The sequence below is a fragment of the Cupressus sempervirens genome, chromosome 10, assembly GCF_028749045.1.
Source record: "Cupressus sempervirens isolate cs-2001-9-10 chromosome 10, ASM2874904v1, whole genome shotgun sequence".
NCBI classification, from domain to species: Eukaryota; Viridiplantae; Streptophyta; class Pinopsida; order Cupressales; family Cupressaceae; genus Cupressus; species Cupressus sempervirens.
The window spans coordinates 945,624,097-945,639,440 of NC_143127.1; the positions used below are offsets into that span (position 1 = coordinate 945,624,097).

The window sequence follows — 15,344 nt, forward strand, 5'->3', positions numbered from 1 at the left end:
AGTTATGAGGTGAAGACTGTGGTGATGGAAGCAAACTTCAGTTTCAATGCTGAGAAGCAACAAATGTCGTTCAAGGGGTCAATAACAAAAGAAAGGCTCAAATATATGTTTACCTCAGCGCACCCTTTTTTCATTCGTAACATTTGATCCCTTCTTGGAGTGGCATATGCAGTTTCTAGGTTCTTGGAAAACAAATGCTAATATCATGACCCTTTTTGTGTACAGGACTTGCACTTTTCACAAAGGGCGGAGGTGTAGAGGAATGTAGAGCATTGTGTGAAACTGGAATGGAGAGCGGAGTTGGAAGAAATCCTCCAATATGTAGAATTCCCAAGCAAGGTTTTATAGCAGCAAGAGAAGATTGGGTAGGGGTAGTGTGCCATTTTCTACTGAATCAGTCTGGGGATAGTTTGCAGAGGAAGAAAGCACACATAGCTTATTCTTTGTTGGAGGATTTCCTCCACAACTTGGTAATTGAATTAGCAGTCGGGATTCCAACGAATTAGATGAATCTTGACATCTTCAAGCTGAAATTGATTGTCACATGGAAGCCATGGAGAATCGAAGGAGGGAATTTAAGAGCAATGTGCACGGAAGAGGTAGAGAGCATGTTGAAGGTTCTGTAGACAAAGTCATGACAGCGATGCCAAAGGAAGAGGACGAGGAATAAGTGATTCTCATGTTAGGGGTCGAGGAAGGGGTTGCACTCACAAAGTGTTGACTAGGTCACATGGTGGCTGATACAACGGTGATAGCAATGGCAAGGGTGCCTCAAATCGTGGCTCTAGCTCTATGGTTGTGGGTTCCAATCTACAAGTGTTGGTAGCAAAGTTGGTTCTTCATCTTGTTGGCTTTCTCCTTACTTTTGTGTTTGGTAGTGGATTTTTTTGTGGTTTTAATGTCAAAGCTAGTATTGTACTGGAAGAATTTTTTGTGTAGAAACGTCTAGGTTGGTATGATTGTTAGCGTATATTCATCCATATATATATATATGCAATGTTACACTATCTAGAATTTTGGGTAGGATACTATTGTTTGTGTAGCTACAGGCAAGTGCAATTGTTTCTAAACACAATTTTGTATAGAGGGCGAGTGTACAAGGGCGAGCTTTTGTTCATATGGCTTACAAAATGTATGGCTAAAATGGATTTTGGCTTCAGTCACTAGGTTGTTGTGGGATGAGGAGTCTTTTGAGAAATGGGGATATGATCAATCAAATGGAATGGTCTCATTTTATAATTCGGTACATATATTATATTAATAAAATCATCTTTTACCGGGACAAAAAAATTAATCTCCCCTTGCTTAATATGATTAATTATATAATTCAAAGCTCAATCCAAGTTTTAATTACATTAAAATTTTAAATCATTATCTTCTAATAATAAATTTGAACTCAATCTTTGGGCTTTATTTGATCTCTTTGGTTAATTCATTTCATTACCACATTGGAAGGTGGAATCCACTCCTTGATGTGGCAATCTTTCCACATGAGAAGGTGGAATCCACTTCTTGATGTGTCAATTTCCAAATGAGAACGTGGAAACCACTCCTTGATGTGCCAACTGCCACTTGAGAAGGTGAGATTTATTACTCCATGTCTCAAAGCCACTTGAAAAGGTGGAATCCACTCCTTGATGTGGCAAGCTTGCCACTTGAAAAGGTGGAATCCACTCCTTTAAGTGTCAATATTACTAGAAAAAGGGGAAAGAGCATTTTTCTTTTAACAATAATTTTTTATTTCCCCTTCATGACAATTTTAATTAGGCAAATTCTTTAGGATTTTTATCTTTGGCTCACTTTTATTTTTAATTTCTGATTTTTGTACTTAACCAAATTTTACCATTTTCACTCAATTTTCTCAAAAGCCCAAATTTTGCCCTTTTTTATTTTTGGACTTGATTTTTGGGTGAAGACTTGTGAAATTCCTAACTATTGCCAAATTGCTCTACCACCTAGACCCATCTACTAAAAGAGGGGGTCCCCATCTGCAATACGACGATATGAAAACCTCACAACAAGTAGCATATAAAAACGACAATTAAGGACATGGGAAGTGGATGTTGTTTTAGGTCAGAGGGTATTTAGCATAGGGGTGGGTTGGAATTATGTAAAATTTTGCAAACATTCACAAACAGGTTCGTTTTGATTATTTTTATCATTGGAACTATTCCAATAAAAATTAAAATCGTCTATGTCTAGTAATTGTTATTTTGATATCAATTAGGAGTATCTTGCTTATTCGACCATCAACAATAGACCAATACAAGCTCCTTACAATCAAATGTACTAGAAATCACCTATGGAAGACCAAGAGTCGCTACTAAGGAATCCACTTTCATATAGAAACCACTTCCATATTAGATGCCAACTATGGAAGACCAAGAGTTGCAATTGAGAATTCTATATTACATATCTGTATGAGGAATTCAAAGTGGGTTTACGTGATGAAAACCCAATGTTTAAACCAATTAAGTTCAACCCATTGGACAAGTTATTTTAATTGTTATTGTGAAACCATGGGCTTAAGCAACTATCTTCATAGTCAGCAGTGGAGATCAGTACTTTCTTGAGATTCTAGAAAATTTACTCATTGCTTTTGTTATTTGTATACCACTAAACAGTTGATGATACATTAATTACAGTTTCTAAAGAGCCCTACAAGGAATGTAATAGTCCGTTTAAGATATAATTTTCAGCTATGACAGCTCTTACTCTATAACAATGACTCTAAACACCAGAATTAATAGGTTCAATTTGTGATTTAAATCTCAATGAACATCATCACTCCTAGAACTTGAAATAATGCAAACTATAAAACTTGAAGCATAACAGAGGTTAAATTGCATGTCCTAAACAATAATCAGCAACTTACATCCTCGGACACATGAATCATACAAATTTGTCGTAATATGCATGTATGTGTAAACACGTGCAACTAGCCTGCAAATTCTTGTGTTTTAAGGGCATCAAATTTCAATGCATGCTGAAGGAACAGATTTTATTGGTGTTTTTATAATTTCCAACACTGATTCCTTCTGTTAAATTTATGTTTAAAAGCAGCCCCAAAAATGCAACCAAAAGATGGATCTTGCTTCAATACAACTATTTTTCTTCTATTCTATTTATGTAATCAGGCTGACCTTCAGCTATGAAACCAAGGAGAAGATCAACAGCTGTAAATTTCATGAAAATGTTCACCTGTTTAGATCGCATACCACAAAACCCACTGCGATTCATTACCCATCTAGAATCTTGTGACAGTTCTGATGATAGATGACCCGAGAAAACCCCTAAAAACAATATAAGAAAAATTCATTGAATAATGCAGATTACAACACTTTCAACAACAAACATTAGTTCGAAAATTAAAGTGTTTTAATTTATCCAATACAACCAATCTCCACTTTAACAGAAACTGTAGGTATGGACATGTATATGTTTATGTATATCATATATGCATGTGCATGTGTGTGTGTGTGTGTGTGTGTAGAGAGAGAGAGAGAGAGAGAGAGAGAGAGAGAGAGAGAGCAAAAGATGCATACAAAATAGGAAGTCACAAATGTGAATAATCACTTCAATATGACATGTCTTATCCTGCATCCTAGACAGCATAATACACAACTCTCATATGGCTGAGCTGTCCTTCCATTATTGGCAATGGATATGGATAAGGCTCTCATGTGCGTGGCAACCTGTTTAAATACTAGAATTCTGTTTGTCCATATTCAAATTTGCAATTTTATTTCACCTGAATGCATTGAACATGTCAATTAATGTGATTTAAGATAAATGTTCAATAGAAATGACCGCCAAATCATCTTAAGATGGAACAAAAAATTGTTCACAATATTAATAGTTTTAAATAAACACCACTGAGTAACATCGAAACTACTTTCTCGAAAAGCTAGATATTAGTTGATTGAAACTACGAATAGATAATATATGTATATGAAAATATATGAGAAGAAACATTGTCAAATCACTGGTGCTCCACAAAACATCCACCAGAATTCTTTTATAAATGTAATATCTTCTTTTTAATAAATATGAGGCTTTGCCATGCCAAAAAAATTGTAACCAATAAGAAATTGACTCATATAAACCTTTCTGCTGACAAGGAATTTAGACAGAGCATTTAATAAACATGGTTTTATCTATAAAAGTAACGATGATAGATCAAATTATAGTGTTGGTTTAATTTCCTTTCATGTGCCATTTCTTCCCTGCAATCTGATGTTCTTAAAAAAGTCTAGTACACCTGATTTTGGCATCATATATAAATAATATAAAAGTAAATGTTGACGTTATTTGTATATCATGTTAATTTTCTATATTTCAAGAAACTCATATTAATTAAATGAACAATGAACCATGGATAACATGTTGACTCTTGAGAGATTGTTGTTATTCAAAGAGTTTATGAGCCAAGCAAACCTACTGATCTATACCTTTAGGGTTGAGCTCAGAATCTTTATAAATTTGTTCTTTACACTTGATTGCATTACCTCATAGTTAGGAAGAGATGGAAACCCTCAATCAATATGAGCACCTGAAATCTAATGGGAGATTTGTTTTAGGTGACAACATCCATTTATATCTTTAAGTAGGCATCCTAGAGAGCACCTCATCAATTTAAGTACTTTTAATTGATGAAAACCATAGGCCAGCATTTTGAAGTAGATCCAGTCACGAGTAATATATTATGTCATGTTTCAAATAGAGCAGCCATGAAGTTCAGCTACAAAAAGATTGTGAACTGAAATGCAAAGCTGCAAATTTTAGCTGTTAGAAAAAGATTCAAAACTGAAAATTCACTATGCAAAGGGTATAATATTATGAATTGATTGCTAGTTTATGTGAGATTGTAATGTCCCCTATTGGCAACTAAGACAAATTTCTTCAATTTCTCATTCTTATTCTATTTGACCTTTTACTTGAACTATGTGACGAATAATATGGTCAATATGACTTGTCATTTTCCACATAAAATGTTTCTTATACATATTTTTATATTAGAGAACTTGTAAGACTGATTTGTAGAATGAGATTAGCTTGATACATCCCACAAGTTATGATACCTTCTTTTTAATACGTTCACTTTCCCAAACATGAATATATATGTGTATCATCCTGTATAATGACATGTTACAGGGTATGTAATAAATGGAGTATTCTTACTATAACCTTTATCTGGTAGAATAAGTTAAATATATATTTTATGGGGAGCATCTATTATTCTTGATAACTATTCAATTCTTTACTGGCTAGATATAGCTAGTTATATTCTCTTTTCTTTAGGAAGATCGTATAATATCTCATATGATATATTCTTGTGAACAGATGGTTAAAGTGGACACGATAGTCATTGAACTGAGCTTAGATCGCTGACTATAACCGGGGCTATTTATATGGTGACTGTATTTGCTTCTCCTATCGCTGACTGGATTAGAATATGTTTTAGATTTAATGTTGATTGGATTATATTAGCTTTTGATTAAACTCCTCCATATATCAATGTGTAAAGATCACTGTCTTCCCACCTTCCCTCTATGCTGATCTATATCTTCTCCTTGGTGCCACTCTTTTTTATTTTTTGCTGATTAGATGCCCTTATCTGTGGAACTGATGCTCTTGTATCCTTCTTTAAGTGTTCACTATTGTACACACTGTCCATATATATATTTTACAGCCTATGTATGTGCAAAATGGGGTTTGAGTTTTCAATGTTATAAATGCCAAGATATATATGTCTTTAGCCACTGACTATATCCACCAAGTTGTTATTTTCTCCTTGTTGCCAATTGTCTTGCCACTGAATGTTCATTTCACTGCTCACTGCTGTCTTGAATAATGAGTGCCTACTCAGCCAGCTGTATTTCTTTTTATCATGTGCATAGTACTCCCTGTATTTGATTATCTTTGCAAACTAGTAAATGTTTTATTGGACTTATTCCCAGGAATAAAGAATCGTCACTGATAAGTTATTAAGTATTTTGATTGGACTTATATTTAATGGTTGAATCTGTGTTTGGTTCGTCGGTCTGTAACTTTTTCTTCTTTTCTCATCTAGTTTGCAGATCATATTATCTCTGGGTATCTCTTTCTTATCCCCCTTGAAGTTCTAATTTGATTCTTTTAAATATCTTATGGTATCAATGGGCTGCGTCCATAGACATGTGTCTGTTTGTATGTCTTAATATAAATGGTCTCATCACCGTTAAGGCAATTGTTATATGTTAATCTTCTATCCCATGTTGTATTTCTTCTTATGATATCGATGGATAATAATCGATTGTTAATAATCCAAACACTAACTTCTAATGTGGTCGGTGGATGCCTTAGCCAAAGCTCATTCTCTATCATCGTTTCTTGACAGTCTACAACATTAATAATAAGGTTGTTAAAGATTAGGTCAGATGATATCATTGGCTCGCCATCTCTAAATTCTTCATAATACAATATTAGTACCTATGGGACTATCAGAAGATATATGGGCAGTATTTGTTCTAAGTTTACTCGGTGTGAATGAAGGTAAATTGATTTTGCAATTATTTTTCTGTCATCAATATTTTATATTTATGTATGTTCTGTTGTCTTACATATGTTAGTATTACTTATTTATTTATATAATATTTCTGATATCGTTTTTTTGTATATTTCTGATTATTTTTATTTTATTATTGTATTATAATGCATTACAAATAGATTAATCTATTATATAATATTATTATATTCATTGATTATAATATAATGTTATATTAATTTATAAGATATTCTTTGATTAGTGTATTAAGAGTTTAGTTAAAATACTAATAAATCATATCATAATTTATTATTATTTATTTGTTCATTTGTTTATTCTTATTATTTATTATTTTTATTATTCTAGAAGTGGTGGCATTGCAGAAATGTGAATGGATTGCCTTCATTCATCAAAATAGATCATGTAAGAGATTTAATGCTGAGCTGGTCCAAAACATTATAATTACAGATTCACGTCTATATTTTTTATTTATGGTAAATGTTGTGTAGCTATTTTATGAATCATTTGACAGAGGTTAATGCTTCAACCATTGTCCCTGTTATTGTTATCATCATGCTGAGTGATTTCAATAGACTATTGGCATATTACATCTGGATCTTTCTCAACTAATATCTTTGTTTTATCAATGCAAATGGCATGTTAATTGCAGCAGTGTGTTCTGCTAAGGATGGATTTTCTACAGTATCTTATTTGGTATCAATATTGTGTTCATCAATCCTTGTTTTGCTTTGATATCATGTGGATATCACAGATTTTCCTATCATCCAGTTTGTCCTTTAGAGATCTCAGATCTTTTCCAAGATGTTAACAGGTTAGGATGTGGTTTCAATCCCTTTTGTTTTCAATATTTTAGATATTTTATCGGTTGTGCTCTTTATTTAAGGCACAAAGGCCTTCCATTTATGTTCATATCTATCCCCTTCATTTTCTTTCCTTTTTGGTCATGTATTTTTATTAATGTTTGGAAACGCTTTACTTATATATTTAATTTTGTGTCAATTTAATCTTAGAACACTAAATTATTTGAAAACGCTTTACTTGTATATTTAATTTTGTGTCAATTTATTCCTAGAACACTAAATTAAGTAGTTATTTCTTGATTAAATTAGCATCATCCAATCGTCTCAAGACTAAGTACCTAGTGTTCCAAATATACCAATATTTTTGTGTCCAATAATGAATGGAATAAAATTGCACACAAAATCCATTTATGCCAACTTTCTGTGGACTTGGTGCCCAAAAATCCTGAAATCTTTTCTTCCTAAAAAATAACACAAATGGAATAGAACCATCTTCATGAAGGGCACACAATTACACTGAGAGGGAGTGGTGAATCAATATAATAAAAACTTTGCCAATTTAAAAGTTTATCCAAACAATAACTTCAAATATTAAAATCAACAATTATGCACATGAACACAATAACACAAGTTTTACGTAGAAACCCAATGTGGGAGAAAACCACGGCAAAATAATTGCTTTTATAAACTTTAATCTCTTACAAAATGTTTGTAGGCTCCGACCTACAAGAGGCTCCAACCTCGTTTTGCAAGCACCTACCCAATGGAAGCTGCAACTCCCACTCTTTGAAGGCACCGACCTTGAAGCAAAGCACCTACTTCACTTCTAAATGCAAATCTGAACTTCCACCTTGTTTGTTGTCTTCTACAATGGACAATGGAAACTATGAAACTCCTTTAAATTTGAAGTCAGCTGATATTGTGCTTCTCACACCTTCACTCACTGGATTATAAATCTAAATATATAATATATTCCTTTTATTACACTTTTCTCTATATGTGCTTCTATATATATATATATATATATAAAAGTAAGATTAAAATCTGAATATATATTATTCACCGTCTCACTTTCTTCTTGACTCCAACTGCTTACTTTTTGAAAAAAAAAAAAAAACTGTTACTTATATCTCCAGCCATCTGCAGTTGTGACTTTTCAAATACATCACATTATTTCAAAAATGATAATTACAGCCTTTATTAATTTGTTTATGTAATGCTTGCTTAAAACATTACCGATGCCTTGTGTTTATCTTTATTTATTTTGTGACAAGTCATATCATTTAAAGACATCTTGATCACGATATCCTCCAAGTGCATTAACGAGTGGTCATGATCTTTAATTTAATATTTCTAATCATCTCTTGTATGACGTGAATACCCAGGCATATGTAAGACGATGTGACTGCAGTTGTGCATTTGTCTATCTCCCGATAATCAAATTGTCTTTGTCTTTATACAATAGCCCCATACTCATCGCTTTCCATTCAAGCATATGTATGAATCATAAAAACTCATATGCTCCTCGAGATGTCAATTACATCATTGCCTCATAAGTATTTGGTGCGTCAAATATTGAAGTCATTCTTTTGAAAACAAATAATTCCATTAAAAACATTGAGGATATATCATTATCGTCTCTTTCTCCAAGCTGATTATCATCCTCAGTAGGTTTGCTATTTGCATAATCACTGTAATTGTTTATTGTCATTGACTCTTGTTGTCAGCGTCAGTCAAATATATTTTGTTTAATTGCTGAAGACTCCAATGTCCTCTTTGATTTGTCAGACTGCTGCACATTCTTTGTCACTGCATATCACTTTGCGATAGTATTTATCCCTCATTCCTCATCGTATATTTACTTCATGTGTCCAGGCTTTGACTTTGTTTTAACATAACTTATCTCTTAGATGTGTGACGGCTTTTGTATCAAACTCCCGATGGCATCATGCTTTGAATCTATGGCTTTTGTATCTTGTTATCATGATGTGTGATATACATGGTTGAAATGTTTGACTCTGCTCTACTATATGCTGAAGCTTTTGCATATATACTGTCCACTTATTTTTGGTTCTTATCGTGAATGTTATCTGAATCAAACCTTTGGCTTTTTCGTTTCTTGACCATTTTCAAGTCTTCATCATTGGGATATATTATGTCTTGACTTGTCATAAATCAAGCTATAATCTATGCATTTATGTTGCGGTTCATATCATACAACTGTGCTGTTTTAAACAAGACTCCGCCGTGACTTTTGTTTTATGCCTCCATTTGGAATCAACGTATGTATACTGAACGCTTTTTGCCTTCTAACACTTTTTGTTATCTTCCAGACTTTTGGTGGCTCCTGTACAATGAGTCTCATACATATTTCATTGTCCCTTTATATAATGTTTATTTGCTGCTCAACTTATTCCTCTGTTATGACATGCTTTCTGGGTAGTGCTAAGAATGCTGCTGGAAATATCACTGGAGTATACTACTGTGTTCTCATAATTTATTTCATCTCACATCTGTTCATTATGTCTTTTGAAAAACTGTATAGTGCTAAGGATGCTGACGGATGACTTACATAGTCTTCTTTATTTCAATGTAAGAGAAGGTTTAGTCAATGTTTATTTCTTTTAAGCATCATAGACTTTTTCTCCTTGGATACTAGCTTTTATAGTTACTCACTGTTTATCATACTCCATGCTTTGGGATGACACAGTATGTAGATATTTAAATTTCTGATTATGTGCATACTAATCTCAGCCTTTCTTCATCTCCACTGCCATGTGTATGTATAATGGAATACTTGCAGATCTTATACACTTGATACTTCTCTTATGTGTTGCTGTAGATATTCTATTAGTTCTGCAATTTTGTAGGTCATGTACACTTAACTGATTGTTTCTTTAATATATATATATATATATATATATATATATCATGCTTGACATCAATGACAATTTCTCATCAATCTCCCCCTTTGTCATTGATGGCAACGGCTCAAATATACGATCTAGGTTATGTATGTCTCCCCTTAGTTCGCTGCTCCCCCTTTCTCCAATCTCTCCCCCTTTGTCATCAATGGAAAAGGGACTCTAGGGCTGGAGAATGCTCCCCTTGAACTCATGCTCCATATGAAACTTTTAGTGAATGGATGAGAGTGACACTACTCCCAATTTCTCCCTCAGCTACTCAAAAGTCTCCTTTGGAAGGGGTTTTGTGAAGATATAAGCAATTTGCTCCTTGGTGTTGATGTATTCCAACTTGACTTGTTTCTCAAGTACTTGTTCCCTTAGAAAGTGGTATTTGATTGAAATATGCTTTGTTTTGAAGTGCATGACTAGATTCTTTGATATACTGATCGCACTTGTGTTGTCACAAAAGATGGCAATAGGATGCTCAAACTCAAGCTTTACATCCTCTCAAAGTTTACTTCATCCAAAGCACTTGTGTACAACTAGCTACTGCTGTGACGTACTCAGCTTCTGCAGTAGATAAATTACTGATCCTTGCTTCTTGCTTAGCCATGATATTGGACAATTACCCAGAAAAAATGCACATCCACTTGTACTTCTCCCATCATTAATATTGCCTCCCAAATCTGCATCTGTGTAGGCGATGAAACTGAAATCTTTTTCTCTTGGATACCATAATCCAAGATCCATAGTGCCTTTTAGGTACTTGATATTCTCTTAATTGCTACAACATGAGTTTCTTTTGACATTGCTTGAAATCGGGCCACCACTGTAATAGCTTGCAAGATATCAATCCTTGTAGCTGTTAGTGTTGGAAACATGAATGCTAATGATATTCCTATGGGGGAGTATTGTAGAAAAATGATTAGATCATTATGTTTGTCATTAAAGATCAAGTTGGTACGGATAGATCATTGAGTACTTTCAGTAGCGAGGTTAAAAGGAGATTATACTGTGTCTAGTATACGAAGGTAACCTCGGAAGCATAAAATATTAAGTCCAGAAGAAGTTATACAAGTTTCGGTGAAGACTATTCTGAAATGAAGTTTATAGAGGCATGTTCTAGTAAACTTGTTATATCTTTTAGCAGAGTTGTTATTCTGGTAAGCCGAAGTTACAGATGTGAAGAAAACATGTTGGTGATGACATGGACAAGCTCACTCGTCAAAATGTTACGTGTACGGAAAGTTATTCAAGTGGCAAGGTGAAAGATTAATGTTATCGCTAAGTGTAACGTGTCCTTAATGTGATCCTATAATAATTAATTGAGAAGGTGTAACAGCCACAGGGAATTGTTTTATGGATTTGGTATAAAGGAAGGGCATTTTCCTTTATCATGAAAAAGTGTGAATGATTGAAGAGCGGAATGCAAAGATAAGTAGAGCTGAACAGAAGTGAAGGAAACTTCATTACCGAGGTTTTATTGTGTAATACAAAGTTGGATGGATCCGAGGTTCATGACTTGGTCTACAAGGTCTGATAGTGATTGGTATGGTTGACAAGATAGAGGAAAGAAGTTAAAGTGCAGTACACACAATTATTCTGCAAGGAATAGTTGAGAGATCAGTTGGACAGTGAGTTCAGTGGTCTTGTCCCAGAAGTTGTTTGGATAGTGGGTCCTTCTGTCTTCTACAACTCCTAACAGGGTTGGCACAACTCCTAACAGAGACTCATATGTGAAAATATTGTAATAGACTCCTAACAGGGTTCATCCTCTAACAAAGAATATTTATATTAGTGCATTATCTTGTGGGCATCATTCCCACTGAGGTTTTCGCTCTGGTCAAGGGTTTCCCTAGTTAACATATCTAGTGTAATTGTCTATATGCATCTTGTTATGGTTACTGTTTACTTTGGTTGAATGGATAAGATTGTTTAAGGTTGATAAATGTTCTAATTATTGCATAACTAATTCACCAAACCCACCCCCCCCCCCCCCCCCCCCCCCCTCTAGTTATCTTGGTGGACTATTGTTTCTAACAGTTAGATATAATAAACTTCCAGTCATGGATCTGTATTGGGATTGATTTACGCTTGGGGATTCATCTTCTCTACAAAGCTTGCATCCAGTAATCATAGGGGTGCCAACAGGAGTACAATCTTCCATTACAAATTTCTTCAACATCTCTTTGATATATTTACCTTGAGAAATGAATATTCCTTTACTTGTTTGCTCTATTTGCAATCAAAGAAAGAAGGATAATTCTCCAAGAATGGACATCTCAAATTCTTCTTGTGTATTCATGGAAAATTCTTTAAACATTTGATTACTTCCTCCTCCAAATATTATGTCATCCACATATACAACTACTATTCAAAGTTTGTCATTTTCAGACTTGATGTATAGATTACTATGTGCCACTCCTCTTTTGAAACCTTGACTTTGAAGATAATTATCCAATCTAGAATACCAGGCTCTTGGAGCTTGTTTTAGCCTTTAAAGTGCTTTTCTTAATCTATGCACATGATCCTCTTTTTCAAAAAAATGTAAATCCTCTTCTAAGTCTCCATTTAGGAAAGCTGATTTTACATCCATTTGGTAAACTTTAAATGCTTTATGACTTGCAAATGCTAGGAACATCCGAATTGCTTCCAATCTTGCAACTGGAGCAAATGTCTCTTCAAAATTCACTCCTCCTTGAGCATAACCTTTACAAACAAGCCTTTCTCTGTTCCTTGTGACTTCTCCATTTTCATTCATTTTATTCCGAAACTCCCATTTGATTCCTATGACATTTTTATCTTTTGGCCTTAGAACAATTTCCCCAATGTTGTTCTTTTTTATTTGGTTCAATTCTTCCTCCATTGCTTTTACCCAATGTTGGTCTTCATTTGCTTCTTTGAAGTTCTTTGGTTCTATTTTTGATAAAAGACAAAGGTAGGCATGCTCATCATTGTTTGCCAACCTTCTTCATGTTTGAACTTCCTTTTCTAGATCTCCTATTACCAAGTCTTCTGGATAATTTCTTTGGACAAATTTTGAACGTGTTGTTGCTGGTGTCTACAATGGAGTTTTTGATGGTGTTTTTAAAAGGGTTTTTGCTTTCAAAAGTGTTTGTTCGATTTCTTCTTCATCTTCTTCATCTTTTGGATCTTCTCCTTCTTCATGCGTACTTGGTATTTCTGCATTTTCTTTTATCTTCTCAGATCCTTCATCAATCTTTACATTTGTGCTTTCCACGATCTTGTAAAGTCTTTTATTGTAACATCTATATGCTTTATTTTTAGATGAATATCCATGAAAGATTCCTTCATCTGCTCTAGCTTCAAATTTAACCAAGTCATCTTCATCCCTTATTATATAACACGTGCTTCCAAAACTTCTGAAATACTTGACTGATGCTGGCCTTCCTTTCCATAATTTGTAAGGTGTCTTATCATGATTTACTCTTATTTTTAGATGATTTAAAATGTAGACTGTTCTCTATACTGCTGCTTTCCAAAAGGAATCAGCTAAATTAGATTCATTAAGCATTGCCCTTGACATTTCTTGAACCGTCCTGTTCTTTCTTTCAACAACTATATTTTGTTGAGTTCTAGGTGCTGAAAGTTGTCTGTTAAAACTTAATTCCATTATTTTCACAATACACATCAAATTCACGTGATGTGAATTCTCCGCCTCTATCCGTTCTAGGACATTTTATTTTTGTATCCATTTCATTCTTTCAACTTATCGAGTGCTTCTAATTTTTCTTTTAGAAAGCCTACCCAAGTCATTCTAGTGTAGTCATCAATAAATAACATGAAAGATCTTTTTCTCCTTAAAAACTTTTTGTCCTGGTTGACCACATAAATCTGAATGCACAAGTTCAAGTGGCTTAGATGTAGAGTACTTCTTAGTTTTGAATGGGCTTCTTTGTTGCTGTACTAGGTGACATTGTTTGCGAATGGTGTTTGTAGGTTTTGATCATTTTGATATGTCTCTTACAGCTCCTTTACGACTGATTTTGACCAAGTTGTCAAAGTTTAAATGCCCCAATCTTTTGAGCCACAGCCAATTCTCATCTTGTTGATCCAAGAAACAATTTTCATTTTTCATGTCTTATAAGATGTATAGGTCATTTTCTGTTCTATTAGCATTTGCTATCAGCTCTCCATCCTTCTTGATTTCACAACCCTTTGGATGAAGCATTACATTATGTCCTTGATCACAAAGCCAACTTACACTTGGTAAGTTTGCTTTTAGTCCTTTCACATATAGTATATCCTTAGTGTTGGTTCTCCCATGATCTAGACTAATAAGAGTTCCTTTCCCTTTTATTCTTCGTTTAGAACTATCACCAAATTTTATGGACCCATCATTAATTGGTTCAAATGAAACGAATTTGCTTTTGTCCCCTGTCATGTGTCTTGAACATCCCATGTCAACATACCATTTGTCTTTCTTGTTTTGAGCATGCAAAGTGTAATGTCCCCATTTTAACATTCATAGCATAATGTTGTCGTTGGCCTATTTCCCCACGGTCCCGTAGGCTAACTAGGACATTAAAGGGACTTAGAGGCCATTTGGCCTAGATAGTTTCAGCTGCAGGTCTTTCTGTGGGGTTTTGAGGCAACTTTGGGCATACTTACTATTTATAGTAAGTCATCTTGGATATGGTCAAACATCCAGTGGCAGCGGTATGTCGATAGTAATTGTTTAAAATCGACAAGAAGACTTGTTTATCATTGATAAGATTTGTTATGCATTGATAAAGCTATTTTATAAAGTTAAATTTAAATATTTAACTTTATTAATGCATAGACTATAGTTTGTGGAAAATATTTAAATTAAAAGAGTCCCCTTTATTTTATAACAAATTGGAGACATAAGTTACATAAAGGGAGTTATGTTTTATCCCACATTGAGAAAACGAAGGACTGAGCTCTTGTGAGAACACTATAAAAGAAAGGGAAGAGCTTCTTTTTAGTAGGCTTGGAAATATCAAAGAAATTGAAAAATTTTCTGGAGATTATGTCTCAATAGTTTGAAGGACGAAATCCCTTCAAGCTAGAAATCTTGACGCCATTGAAAAATATGATCTTGAGATT

General features: G+C 34.0%; 1 protein-coding gene across 2 annotated transcripts in view; it reads right to left on the bottom strand.

Annotated features, from left to right (window-relative positions):
• Positions 1–15,344, bottom strand: part of LOC149537093 (putative complex I intermediate-associated protein 30) — a 174,766-nt gene that overhangs the window by 79,289 nt on the left and 80,133 nt on the right. For both annotated transcript variants that reach the window (XM_089807088.1, XM_089807087.1), the window contains exon 4: positions 3,202–3,293. In XM_089807088.1, coding sequence (XP_089663214.1) covers positions 3,202–3,293 — 92 coding nt within the window. The remainder of the gene's footprint in view (positions 1–3,201; positions 3,294–15,344) is intronic.